This window comes from Littorina saxatilis, linkage group LG1, assembly GCF_037325665.1.
Source record: "Littorina saxatilis isolate snail1 linkage group LG1, US_GU_Lsax_2.0, whole genome shotgun sequence".
NCBI lineage: Eukaryota > Metazoa > Mollusca > Gastropoda > Littorinimorpha > Littorinidae > Littorina > Littorina saxatilis.
Window position 1 is genome coordinate 39,037,487 of NC_090245.1, and position 14,153 is coordinate 39,051,639.

Consider the following 14,153-nt stretch of genomic DNA (forward strand, 5'->3'; position numbering starts at 1 on the left):
AACCACCTAAGAATGAGAAGCGTTTTTGTAACATGACCCATATTCTGCAAAAATGCAGCCATGAAGCAGGGGGTAGGTTACAAAAAACCCTCATGTACCGCTTGACTGCATACGGATATAAGCAAATTATACCTTAAACGAAAGCTAAAGATTGTCGCCATCAGACAGCAAGTAAAATGCCTAATTCGTATACACAGTTTTATTTTTAACAACATCTGTATAACATGCGGACGACAAAACAGGAAATGCCATTTTCTCAATCGATATGTATAGCTAACTGAACGCCTGGTTGAAACCGCAATCAAAAACATCTTGAAAATTGTTTATTCTCACAGCTAGAATTATTTTACATCAACAATTGTTAATTTACCGAGGAAAACAACAGTCACATAAGATACATAATGGATGATTTTGAATCAACTCCGAAAACCGAACCGGGTCGAAGCAAAAAAGAGTTTACACATACACAGGCTTGAAAAAGGATAATTTGGTTCAATCTGTTAGATTTTTACCCATAACGTTAAAGATCAGCTTAATATAAAAGGAAAGTGATCATTGTAAAAGGATTTTGCTATCGCAAAATAATTCAACTTCCGGTTTTACCACATGGCGTCCATAATATTATCAATTTATTACATAGCGTGCATTTGTCAGAAATTATACTAAATGTTAGAAGCGATCTTAAAGTGAAAGTAACGTTTAATAAAAGTATGCGCATTTATTTATTGATTGATATATGACTAAAATAATGGACATGTAATTTAAACGTACAAAACGACATTTTGTACACTACCTCTCTAAAAAAAACGCGACTATGACCGACCGATATGTATGTGTAAATTAGGTCATTGTTAGTGATGAAAACGGGTTTTCTTTAAAAGATAACACGCAAACTGTGAAGTTCAAGCCCATAAATGATTTTAGTACGACTTCTTCAAAACAGGTCTGTTTTTCACTCCACCAGTTTCAGTTTTAATAAAATATATGTATAGCTCTCATTTTCAAAAAAAACTTATCTGCAATTCACTTAACCAAATACACAATGAACCCAGAAGGTATTAGAGTGAGACACTTTACAGTGAAATATGTTATGATTCCCCTTATTTCAAAATATATGCATTTTAATTGGCAGACACGATTCACGTCGTTGGTACGTGTCCTCTGGTGAGGCAACCGTTAGCATTTTTTGTCGTAAAAATTGACATTTTTAAACATAAATCATGCAGAAAAAAAAACTAATTCTACAAAAAGTGCAGGTTTTCTTGGTACAGTCAGTTAAAGCATCTTAAAATTCAAGAAATTGTGCAATTACGTGTATGTATTTGAAATGGCAGAAAATATTGAATGAAAGTGATTTTTGACTGATTGAAACCCTACCCCCACTAACAAAATGTGCCCTGAGATTAGGGGTGTTAGTTGAAGATGAATGAATACTGGCTATGGTTTTCCCCTAAAGTATTCAAAACCTAAACATATACATAGGCAAGATGTTCTACATTAACACAATTAACTTTTTAAACATATACATATGCTTAGTACACGATACTTCCGGTTTTTCTACCGGATGACTTATACATTTAGGGGGTAAACACCTTATCATAGAAAAAGCTTTATTTTCAAAAAGTGCAAGTAATTATTAAAAATCATACATAATATTTATATATTGGAGTTAATTTTCCTTCGAAAGTCATTTGTTTCAAGTGGCAGACAATGTCAGTTGGAGAGTTACATGTACGTAAAGTGTATAACTGTTGTCTGTGATTAGTGCATTGTGTACACATTGGCACCATTTGATCCTAAATGCTAAACGATGTCGTGATCATACCACAGTTTTAGGATAATTTACATCGCATCGATTACTAAATTGATGGTAGAATTTCACTGATAAATTCTATTTCCGGTAGCGTCAGTGCCGTTATCTGAGATAGTAACGTTTTACATGGTTTCACGTTCAGTGGTGAACGTAACGTGTGGTTTAACAAAATTACTTGCACATACAATAGTGAAGTCTGTCTGTGTGTCTTTGTTTGTGTGTTTGTCTATGTCTGTCTGTGTGTTCGTCTGTTTGTCTCTCCCTCTGTCTGTCTATCTCTTTCTCTCTGTGTCTTTGTCTGTCTGTGTGTCTCTCTCACTCTCTCTCTCTCTCTCTCTCTCTCTCTCTCTCTCTCTCTCTCTCTCTCTCTCTCTCTGCGAGGTAGGTGCACTTAAAGAGAAAGCAATACAGAAAGAAATGCATTTCTCTACCAAGAATGAAGTTTGTCTGTCTGTGTGTTTGTGTGCGTGTTTTTTTGGTTGCGTAAGTGTTTCTCTATAAGCATCTCTACGTCTTTGTTTGCGTACATAAGTGCGTGCGTGCATGTGTGGGGGTTTCTGTGTCGGTTTGTCTCACTGTGTGTATGTCTGTCATTTTGTCGGTATGTTTGTGTATGTCTTTGTGTGTGTGTGTGTGTGTGTGTGTGTGTGTGTGTGTGCGTGTGTGCGTGCGTGCGTGCGTGCGTGCGCGCGCGCGCGTGTGAGTGTGTGTATGAGTGCGTGTGTGTGCGTGCGTGTGTGTGTGTGTGTGATTGCAATTATTCCTCCTTTTTACATTTAGTCAAGTTTTGACTAAATGTTTTCACGTAGAGCGGGGAATCGAGACGAGGGTTGTGGTGTATGTGCGTGTGTGTGTCTGTGTGTGTGTGTAGAGCGATTTAGACTAAACTACTGGACCGATCTTTATGAAATTTGACATGAGAGTTCCTGGGTATGATATCCCCAGACTTGTTTTTCAGTTTTTTGATAAATGTATTTGATGACGTCATATCCGGCTTTTCGTGAAAGTTGAGGCGGCACTGTCACGCTTTCATTTTTCAACCAAATTGGTTGAAATTTTGGTCAGGTAATTTTCGACAAAGCCCAGATTTCGGTATTGCATTTCAGTTTGGTGGCTTAAAAATTAATAAATGACTTTGGTCATTAAAAATCTAAAAGTTGTAAAAAATAAAAATATTTTTATAAAACGATCCAAATTTACGTTAATCGTATTTTTCATCCTTTTCTGATTCCAAACACATATAAATATGTTATATTTGGATTAAAGACAAGCTCTAAAAATTAAAAATTTAAAAATTATTATCAAAATTAAATTTTCGAAATCAATTTAAAAACACTTTCATCTTATTCCTTGTCGGTTCCTGATTCCAAAAACATATAAATATGATATGTTTGGATTAAAAACACGCTCAGAAAATTAAAACGAACAGAGGTACAGAAAAGCGTGCTATCCTTCTCAGCGCAACTACTACCCCGCTCTTCTTGTCAATTTCACAAACACAAACAGATAATGACGTCATTTTAAGTGGCACAAACGTGTACATGAATGCCTTCCCTTTCAAATGATTTACAGTTATATAATTTCTGTCAAGCGGTTTAAGTTTTATGTCCGTTTTATGAACCCAACCCTCAAAACAAGAATAGTAACGCCAAAGAAGGAAAACATACACACAAACCAACGTTTTTCTCACCGGTGGTTTGGAATATTGCCCCAAAACTTTCGATTTAGTGTTGTGGTGTTAAAATCTATCAGAAAAAAGTGTTTGCTAACGTGACGCCAAAAAGTAACCAAAACGGTCCTTAGCCGACTGACTATTACATTTAAACAGCTTTTATTATGGGGGCGAGGACGCCCCCATTCTATGGAGGTCTCCCTTTTGCGTACTTCGGAGCGGTGTCACGTGATACGCAGAAATGGGTTGGAGGGCAAGAAGCGGAACGGCTAGTAGCGTCAGTGCGCCGCTCGATGATTCGGGAGTGTTTTAATTGAATAATGTCAAAATCAGGAACAAAAACGGTCGACCAGCCAAAAGAGAAGTACATTACATCATTGAGTGACGTTGCTAAAGTGCGATACTTGGAGAAATTGACCGAAGCTCTTTAGTTTCAGATTACATATAATTTCTGCTTCAGTGTGTGTGCATGAGTTTTCATTTTGTTATTATTCAAGAACTTGTAGTTCTATTTCTAACTTTGTATGTTTATGTGTGAAGCTCTTTAGTTTTAGATTACCTATTATTTCTGCTTCAGTGTGTGTGAGTTTTCATTTCATTGTTATTCGAGAAATGGTATTTCTAACTTTGTATGTTTATGTTTGGAGAAGCGATTCTTTTTTCCTTTTTGGGATCAAGTCTGGTGTCTGCTTTAGTGCTTACTTTGATATTACCTTAGAACATTTATTGTGAACCTGTAAATGTGTAATGTGTGTGTGTGTTTTTTGTTCTTCTTTTTTATTTTTTCTATTTCTTTTTACTTTAGTGCTGCTGAAGACAGTAACTAAAAATTTCCCTGAATTCAGTGTTACGTGTTTTTTGTTTTTAACAATGACAGTTCAGTTAAATAAAGCGTTGAACACATTATATGTATTTTAATTTTTACCAATCTGTCACTCTGTGAATGTGAAGCTGGTGTGAGTGTGATATTTAACACATTACTTTTGATTTGTACCTAATCTCTGCCTTTGTTAGCTCCAGTAGGTGTGTTTTCAACAGTTTTGTTCAATTTTGTGAAACGTTACTGTTTTGAGACAAACCAGACACATATTTTTCCGTTTAGGACAGCTGGGCTCAACATATTAACTTGGTTGACTAAACAAAGGAGCCATTACACAGATACACACTCATTCTGACAATCACTCACCAGATTCTTCACAATTAAGAAATGTCTCAGATAAGACACACGCAAGCTTAAAAAAAAAGTCTTAAGAACAAAAACGTTACTGCAACAACAATGTATTTATTAGTTCTTACTAAAATCACATGCTTCAATAAAAAAAAGCATAAACTGTACAGACATGCTAACCAGCACTGATTAAGGCACACACTTGGAGTCAAAAAGCTATGGCATCAACATAAGCAGTGTTGAATCTGTTTCAAATTGCACACTTCAGTCAAAAAGCTATGGCATCAACATATGCAGTGTTGAATCTGTTTCAAATTGCACACTTCAGTCAAAAATCACATGTCTGACAATGAGTGAATTAGTGTTTCCAATCAATGAACGGTAACTGTTTACATATAAAAACTGACAAAAAAGTGGAAAAAAAGAAAAGAACTGTACACACACACACTTGGCATCAGATCTCAAAATCAAATAAGGAATAGTGTTGAGTCTTGAAAATGCTTTGAATTATACACTTGAGCCAGGAAGCAAAAAAAGGAACTACACTCATGCCAGCCAGCACAAGTCATACAGATACTGTACACAAGTCAAATCAATACTGTGTTTCAGGTTTGGCATCCACATAAACAGTTTTGTTTCTGTTTTAAATCACACACTTGTCAATAAACTATACAGACATGCTAACCAGCATTGATTAAGGCACACACTTGAGTCAAAAAGCTATGGCATTAACATAAGCAGTGTTGAATCTTGTTTCAAACTGCACATTTCAGTCAAAAAGCGAGTGAATCGGTGTTTCAATCATTAGCAAAATTAATACTGCTGTTGAGTTGAGTAAATCTCGGTGTCTTCCTCCAGCGTCGACTTTCGGAGTTCTGAAAAATGCAAGAGCTTTTTCCTTGTTGCTTCGGCTTGTGCAACCGATTATGCAACAAGTATTCACCATCTTGAATGAAATTTAGCCAAATCGTCGACGCAAATACGGAATCGCCGCAGCGAAACTTCGCGATCGGCACCACGCTTCCATGTTTTCGCTAAGCGGCGCGGTGGCTTCTTGCCCTCCAAGCCCCGGTGCGCACGAAGTGATGACGTCAATAGGGAGACCTCCATACGGATGGAGGTCTCCCTATTGACGTCATCACTTCGTGCGCACCGGGGCTTGGAGGGCAAGAAGCCACCGCGCCGCTTAGCGAAAACATGGCAGCGTGTTGCCGATCGCGAAGTTTCGCTGCGGCGATTCCGTATTTGCGTCGACGATTTGGCTAAATTTCATTCAAGATGGTGAATACTTGTTGCATAATCGGTTGATTGATGTGTGAACAGTTATTGTTCATTGATTCCAAACCTCAACAGCAGTATTAATTTTGCTAATGATTGAAACACCGATTCACTCGCTTTTTGACTGAAATGTGCAGTTTGAAACAAGATTCAACACTGCTTATGTTAATGCCATAGCTTTTTGACTCAAGTGTGTGCCTTAATCAATGCTGTTTAGCATGTCTGTATAGTTTATTGACAAGTGTGTGATTTAAAACAGAAACAAAACTGTTTATGTGGATGCCAAACCTGAAACACAGTATTGATTTGACTTGTGTACAGTATCTGTATGACTTGTGCTGGCTGGCATGAGTGTAGTTCCTTTTTTTGCTTCCTGGCTCAAGTGTGTATAATTCAAAGCATTTTCAAGACTCAACACTATTCCTTATTTGATTTTGAGATCTGATGCCAAGTGTGTGTGTGTACAGTTCTTTTCTTTTTTTTCACTTTTTTGTCAGTTTTTATATGTAAACAGTTACCGTTCATTGATTGGAAACACTAATTCACTCATTGTCAGACATGTGATTTTTGACTGAAGTGTGCAATTTGAAACAGATTCAACACTGCATATGTTGATGCCATAGCTTTTTGACTGAAGTGTGCAATTTGAAACAGATTCAACACTGCTTATGTTGATGCCATAGCTTTTTGACTCCAAGTGTGTGCCTTAATCAGTGCTGGTTAGCATGTCTGTACAGTTTATGCTTTTTTTTTTATTGAAGCATGTGATTTTAGTAAGAACTAATAAATACATTGTTGTTGCAGTAACGTTTTTGTTCTTAAGACTTTTTTTTTAAGCTTGCGTGTGTCTTATCTGAGACATTTCTTAATTGTGAAGAATCTGGTGAGTGATTGTCAGAATGAGTGTGTATCTGTGTAATGGCTCCTTTGTTTAGTCAACAAAGTTAATATGTTGAGCCCAGCTGTCCTAAACGGAAAAATATGTGTCTGGTTTGTCTCAAAACAGTAACGTTTCACAAAATTGAACAAAACTGTTGAAAACACACCTACTGGAGCTAACAAAGGCAGAGATTAGGTACAAATCAAAAGTAATGTGTTAAATATCACACTCACACCAGCTTCACATTCACAGAGTGACAGCTTGGTAAAAATTAAAATACATATATAATGTGTTCAACGCTTTATTTAACTGAACTGTCATTGTCAACATATATATAAAAATTAAAAACAAAAAACACGTAACACTGAATTCAGGGAAATTTTTAGTTACTGTATTCAGCAGCACTAAAGTAAAAAGAAATAGAAAAAATAAAAAAGAAGAACAAAAAACACACACACACATTACACATTTACAGGTTCACAATAAATGTTCTAAGGTAATATCAAAGTAAGCACTAAAGCAGACACCAGACTTGATCCCAAAAAGGAAAAAAGAATCGCTTCTCCAAACATAAACATACAAAGTTAGAAATACCATTTCTCGAATAACAATGAAATGAAAACTCACACACACTGAAGCAGAAATAATAGGTAATCTAAAACTAAAGAGCTTCACACATAAACATACAAAGTTAGAAATAGAACTACAAGTTCTTGAATAATAACAAAATGAAAACTCATGCACACACACTGAAGCAGAAATTATATGTAATCTGAAACTAAAGAGCTTCGGTCAATTTCTCCAAGTATCGCACTTTAGCAACGTCACTCAATGATGTAATGTACTTCTCTTTTGGCTGGTCGACCGTTTTTATTCCTGATTTTGATATTATTCAATTAAAACACTCTCGAATCATCGAGCGGCGCACTGACGCTACTAGCCGTTCCGCTTCTTGCCCTCCAACCCATTTCTGCGTATCACGTGACACCGCTCCGAAGTACGCAAAAGGGAGACCTCCATAGTTTAGAGGTTGACCATGGGCAGCGCCATTTTGTTGTGAAATACGTCATCAGTTTGTGTACACAGGAAGTTGTGACATCCGTCACCCTATGGGAGGGGTGAAGGCAACATTGTTCATCTGTAGAAAGTTGTGAAATCCGTCACCCTATGGGAGGGGTGACGTCAAAATTGGTCATCACAGAGTTTGTGTAACACAGGAAGTTGTGAAATACGTCACCCTATGGGAGGGGTGACGTCAAAATTGTTCAATAAAAACATGATCTGTCGCATTGTGCAGGGTCAACTGCAACAAACTCAAACCGAGCCATTCATACCTAGCTGTATTTGAGAGACTTATATACCCGACATTTTTATTTCTTATTTTTAGCACAGGTGTAGGAAAAATCATGAACCAAAATGTTATTTATTTTCTAATTTAACATTTTTTTTACAAATATGACCATGGTCTTTTAAACATACAGTGACATTAAACATTGTTATGTTAAAAACAAGAAAAAAGAAATAAAGCTGTTGTGCACAAATCAGAAAATACATTGTACATTTTACCTACAGGCCAAACAGTGTCTGTTGGCGGCAGAGGGCCCAGCAAGTTGCTATTTTTAGATCGATTAAAAGTTGTCAAGAACAGGCGCTTACATTTGGATGTGTCCACTGATAGTAGGTTTGGTTGTGATCAATCAGAATGATGTAGGAATAAAAATGTATGACAGTTTGGTATGATGACATGTAATTCAAATATGCTGAAATGTAATATTATACATGATATAATATTATTATGGCTGTTGCCATGACCATGAACCCCAAGAAAGGTTTAATGTTATGTCAAATCAAAATACCAAAATCAAGCACCTACTAATCTGGTGCGGCTTGGGGACCAAAAAAGGATGGACACGCAACTCGCTCAGCCAGCCAGCGCTGCGAGACTTACAGCGGCCAACTTCGCCGCGGCGCGCTCATTGGCTAAGTATTGAACTTGCGTCAAGGCCGATGCGCGTAGATTCCCAGAATGTTTACTTTCGGTTAGATTCTTCGACAGCATTCGCAGAGGTGACTGCCGTATTGTGTACCGCAGTCAGAAGTAATTTATTACTTTTGGGAGTTTAGTAACGTGATATCAGTTTTCAATTGTTCGTTCACTTATATTGCTTTCAGATTTAACACACAAGAAACAGTAGCACGGTTTTCGTTGCGAAAATGTGCATTGGCAGTGCTACGCGATCGAATTGTGTATTATGTACACGCGGTGTTCTTCTCAGGAAAAGACCGAAGCGACATGTGACGTCAGTCGTTCAGCCCGCGAGCGGTGGGATGGGGGGGTTCACATGGTTTGTTTGTTTCAGAACCACACCCATATACACACATTTCACATGTAAACCATTTGTCCGCCCCCTGTCGATATTTATCGACTAAGTTCCTTGTGATTATTGTGACCAGGTAGCAGCTGTAAAGCTCACGCCAAATATGTAACACACAATGATGCTGAACCTGAAGTAAATGATGACTGGCGGTTACTTATTGATGACAGATGGTTAGCAATTTTTTTTCTATGTAGCCTACATTATTTCGTCACGCTCATAAGAAAAATACCTATCTCAGTGAAACTACAGGGGGAGCTACTGGAAGGGTATCTATCATGTGTTAGAGAGTACAAACTCTCAGACCATCGGAAACCATTGCCACGGTAACGTAAGCAAAACTGCCGATCTCGTTTCTTGAGTTAGGCACTATTTCAGTATGATACAGGAAGACTTGTTTTGTGAATTTGAAAGTATGCAAAAGCTCTTTGTGGGTTGTTACGCAGTTTTGCTGATTGAAAATGTTGCTGTCAGCTCTTTATCTCACGTTTATCCAGCTGTCACCGCTCGAGATAGGCAGTTTGCAACTTATAACTAAAAATTAAAATGAGAGAGGCAGATTGTTCAGAAACCAAAGAATTTTTTTTGCGTTTTTTTCAAAACATAAAAAAATGACATAGGCAATTATCTTATGAGCGTGACCATTTTACATTATTCTGTTGTCAGTTCACTTCGAAGACCACGAGGTCGACGTATTGATGGACACGTGGGGGAATTCGGGGGCTGTGATTGGATGGTCTCTTCCGATCATCAAAGCATAATGCTACGGAAGTCGGCCATTTTTGCCAATATCCAAAAGCATATTGACAATAACAAAGACGCATGGTTCCGGTTTACCCATCTGTACCACACGATGTTTCAATCGACAACAGCACACACTGACAACTTGAAATTCTTCTCGGGAATGTTTTTCAGCTTTACAAATGTCGATAGCATACCCTTTTCTGCTAACTTCCTGATGAAACAGGACTAAACCAATTATTTTCTGTCCCTAAACACCCCAAAATGACCAAAGTCGAAAGATGTAGTACAAACAAGGGAGTAAAACGGAACAGCCGTTTTTGTGTGCCTGTGTGAGCTAATTAAGTTGCCGACTCAGACACAAACTTTCGCATTCGGCTTTTCTTATCTCGTAACTCCACACTAAATACCCCAATTCCCTTCTGAAGTATTGATGTTCAACCCATGGCACTAACATTCATGTAGTCGTTTATAACTGAGGTTGAAAAATTCGCTTCATGACGAGACAAGTATAAATGCCATTCACCAAACTGAAAACTTCGCTGCCGTCTGTTCGCGTGGTACGGATTAGCTGTTATCTTCTCCTCCCCTTGTTGCATCCTAGATCTTCAGTTGTTTCTAGTTTTCCGTTGATGTTGTGTTTTGGTCTTCTTCATAAGTAGTCTTGTTCAAAATTAAAAAAACTCAAACTTCTTTTTGTCGTATACGAATGAACTAATAAAAAGCTGTCGTCTGCTATCAAAACCTGAGATCAACGCATGGCATCGACGCAAAAACTGTCATTTTGTAAGTTTGGAACAACAAATCAAGGTCAGAACAGCTATATAATCGCTATTGTATTTTCAGCGTAGCAATAGGGTCCGATATTTAGACTCGAACAAGTATAATGCGACTCGTCTTCGACTCGTCCGCATTAGGCCCATACTTGTCTCGTCTAAATATCGGACCCTATTGCTACGCTGAAAACACAATAGCTGTTAATGTTTCGTTTAGTCAATGATATTACACGTTCCAAAAACCACACAAAAACCAGCCAGGTTGTTGATTTGTTGTATGTGTCCAAGTTGAAGGATGCTCTTGTCGCATGCAGACGCCTGGACCGATCTATGTAGGTTTATTGGGTGGGTACCACAGGAAGGAATGTACCTTTGCGTCCTTGCATGCAGGCTCGTTTACGATGCTCAGGTGAACATCATGAGCACGATGAAGAGGACACAGCTGCAGAGGTTGATGCTAACGGTCAGAACGAAGCACGTCTTGTCTAGAGTTCGCGACAGAAGCCTTCTCTCGTGAGGTGTCAGGTTCTTCGCCTTCGTCATCAGTCGCCAGGCAAGCTTGGCTGACAAAGACTTCTTGACAGGACGCTTTTCCGATGAATCAGATCCTGGGAGCCTTCCGTTGTGACTGTCCATGGCTGCAGTGTTACCATTTGCAGCGAGAAATGCAGCGAGGCCGTAGGTCGTTGGGGTTTCTGCGTTGGTGGTAGCAGCTGGGTCGTTGTTGTTGGAACACATCGTGTCGAGGGTGGCGTTGGAGGACATGAGAGAAGCAGGATCGAAACACGACTCCGCCGTGTCAGCCATCTTGTGTTCCTTGGAAGAAACGGGCAGGGCTGGATTGAGCTGGTACGGGCTCTCCCTGTCCTTGTCGAAGATAAAGACGATGACGGCAGCCATGACGATGGAGCAGACACTGAGGAACATCTGCACGGCCACGTACGCACTGAAAAGACAGATCGAGTCCGAGTTCTGGGGCAGGGAGTCGTTGATGAGGGACATGAAGACGGCGAAGGAGAGGAAGACGGTGACACTGACGGTCATCTTCTCGCCGGACTCCACGGGCAGCAGGAAGACCAGGCAGTTCATCAGCGACAGCAGCACGATGGGCAGGATGATGTTGATCACGTAGAACAGCACCTGGAGTTGAGAATGAATTTTTTGTACTCGTTAACAAACAAAATAACTTTTATGCACGCACGCATCCACACACGCACGCACGAACGCACGCATGTATACGCTCTCGACTGAGCGCATCACATCCATACAGACACGGATACACAGAGACAGAGACAGAGCGCTTGAGTGTGAACTTAAAAGCCAGCACTCAGAAGTTGGATGGCCGCAGCATGTGCGCGCATGATTAACAACAACAAACAACAACAAACAACAACAAACAACAACAACAAACAACAACAACAAACAACAACAACAAACAACAACAAACAACAACAACAAACAACAACAAACAACAACAAACAACAACAACAAACAACAACAACAAACAACAACAAACAACAACAACAAACAACAACAACAAACAACAACAAACAACAACGACAAACAAAACAAACAAAAACAAACAACAACAACAAACAACAACAACAAACAACGACAACAACAACAAACAACAACAAACAACAACAACAACAACAACAACAACAACAACAACAACAACAACAACAACATAACAATGTTGTACACACCTTGCGCTTGAGCGTGAACTTGAAGTGAAGCACCCAGAAGTCGGATGGCCGCACCTTGTACACGGCCTCCGTGCTGACCAGCGTCCACTCCGGGTGGCTCTCCGTGTTGCTGATCTCGAAGGCAGGCTCCCGGAACGTCCCGTTGACCACTGACCTGTCCGTAGACCACGGGATGATGTCCACGGAGCACGTCTGTGTGTCCAGGGGGTAGTGCGAGATGTCGATGGAGCAGAACGTCTCGAAGAGTCCTCCGGGGTACCACGTGACCAGCCCGTCATGCCTCACGCTGACCTTGATCTTCTGATCCTCCAGTTGGTCAAGGTCGCTGATGGTGTTGAAGACGACCAGCTCGGGGCGCCAGATCATGCCGTAGGTCAGGTGCACGACCTTGAAGGGGTAAAGGTCGTGGTCCCAGGTGAGGAACTGGTCGAACCAGTTGACGGTCAGCCAGCCGAAGGACATGAGTGTCTGCTTCTTCATGTCCAGCTGGATGAAGCTCTTGATGCCGATGGAAAGGGACAGGTAGACGGGCTGGGAGGGGTCCGTCACAGGCCTCATCACAGTGTCGTACCGTTTCATCAACACCTCGCGAATCAGATAACTCTCGTTCCACTCGGTCTTCAGTGGCTCAGTGGTTACCACTGGAAATTCACTGTTTTTGGCCTCGCTGTCGGCTGCTTTCACCACGTGACCGGAAGTTAGAATGGAGACCACCATGTTTGCACAAAAGATTGAGAATGCGAGTCGTTTTTGCATTGTTGTTGTTTGGTTCCTTGTGTTCGTAGAAAGCTGCGGTATGATGGAAGGAAGAAAGGATTTTATAATGCACCCTCTGGGTTCCCGGCCTTGTGATTTTATTGATTGGTGAATAGCGACACGTCTTCATTCCATTGTTATTTCTTCTCCTTCATCATTTTGTGGAATTGTTTTTCTCGCACAGCAATATTACTGTTATCTTCAATGTGCACATCCAGCTAACGTCTTAGCTATAATTACTTTTAGTAATTGACTCTGACCATCTTTAGGTCGAAGCCGGAAAAATTACGCTTGATGACACCTAAGTTCTTTTTCTGTTCATATTGTCATTATTTTCCCCCGTCCATTTCAAAGTCAACTAGATCAACGTACTGGTGGCTAATTCTTTTTGTCCATGAATAAACGTTCCAATAACTCACCATTCTTATCTTTTGATTTTAGTTACAACTACTTTAGCTACACATCGTATCAGGTCCGCGGAAAGCAAACGCATTTGTCTAGCTACAACAGAGTTTTAGCTCGCGTCCCACTGCGGTAAATGGGTCCTGTAATTATGTCACTGCATTGCACAAAAATGAGAATAAAATACCAGGTATTCCTCAAAACACGTCCATTCAAAAAACACGTTTTATGTTTGATTCGTTCTTAAAACTAAAATGATAACGCTCAAACGTTAAACCTTAATTGACACTGAACTAACGATATTTAAACATCATCTGTCGTTTGTCTGGGCGTCCGACCGCGCAGTTTTAACCGAGTTCAAGTGACAGAATGTTTGCAATCCCATTGGCAGTTTCCTATGAATGCAGAAAGGCTTTGAGGCCTTCGCACAAATGGAAAGCAAACAGCAGCAAATGATATGAAAGTGGTATTACATGTGCGCGCGTCACGCGCGTCTGGAAGTACCGAAAGCGCGCCGAGGGATTGGATTCTGGAACTGTCTGCGTCAAGAATAGGAGAAAGGGACAAACAGTAGGGTCCTGTATAC

The 14,153-nt window shown here is 39.8% G+C and overlaps 1 protein-coding gene across 1 annotated transcript; it reads right to left on the reverse strand.

The window, feature by feature from the left end:
- Positions 1-8,348: 8,348 nt before the first annotated feature.
- LOC138969122 (acetylcholine receptor subunit alpha-like) lies at positions 8,349-13,897 on the reverse strand. The gene is made up of 2 exons (XM_070341839.1): positions 12,410-13,897; positions 8,349-11,843 (listed from the first exon to the last, which is right to left on the reverse strand). The coding sequence occupies exons 1-2, from the start codon at positions 13,163-13,165 to the stop codon at positions 11,109-11,111; spliced, it is 1,491 nt and encodes a 496-aa protein (XP_070197940.1). The 5' UTR covers positions 13,166-13,897; the 3' UTR covers positions 8,349-11,108.
- Between the last annotated feature and the right edge of the window lie 256 nt (positions 13,898-14,153).

Coding starts and splice junctions, on each gene's coding strand:
- LOC138969122 (XM_070341839.1), bottom strand. CDS start 13,165: ATGCAAAAACGACTCGCATTCTCAATCTTTTGTGCAAACATGGTGGTC. Junction 11,844..12,409: donor AGTTCACGCTCAAGCGCAAG/GTGTGTACAACA, acceptor TCTCAACTCCAG/GTGCTGTTCTACGTGATCAA.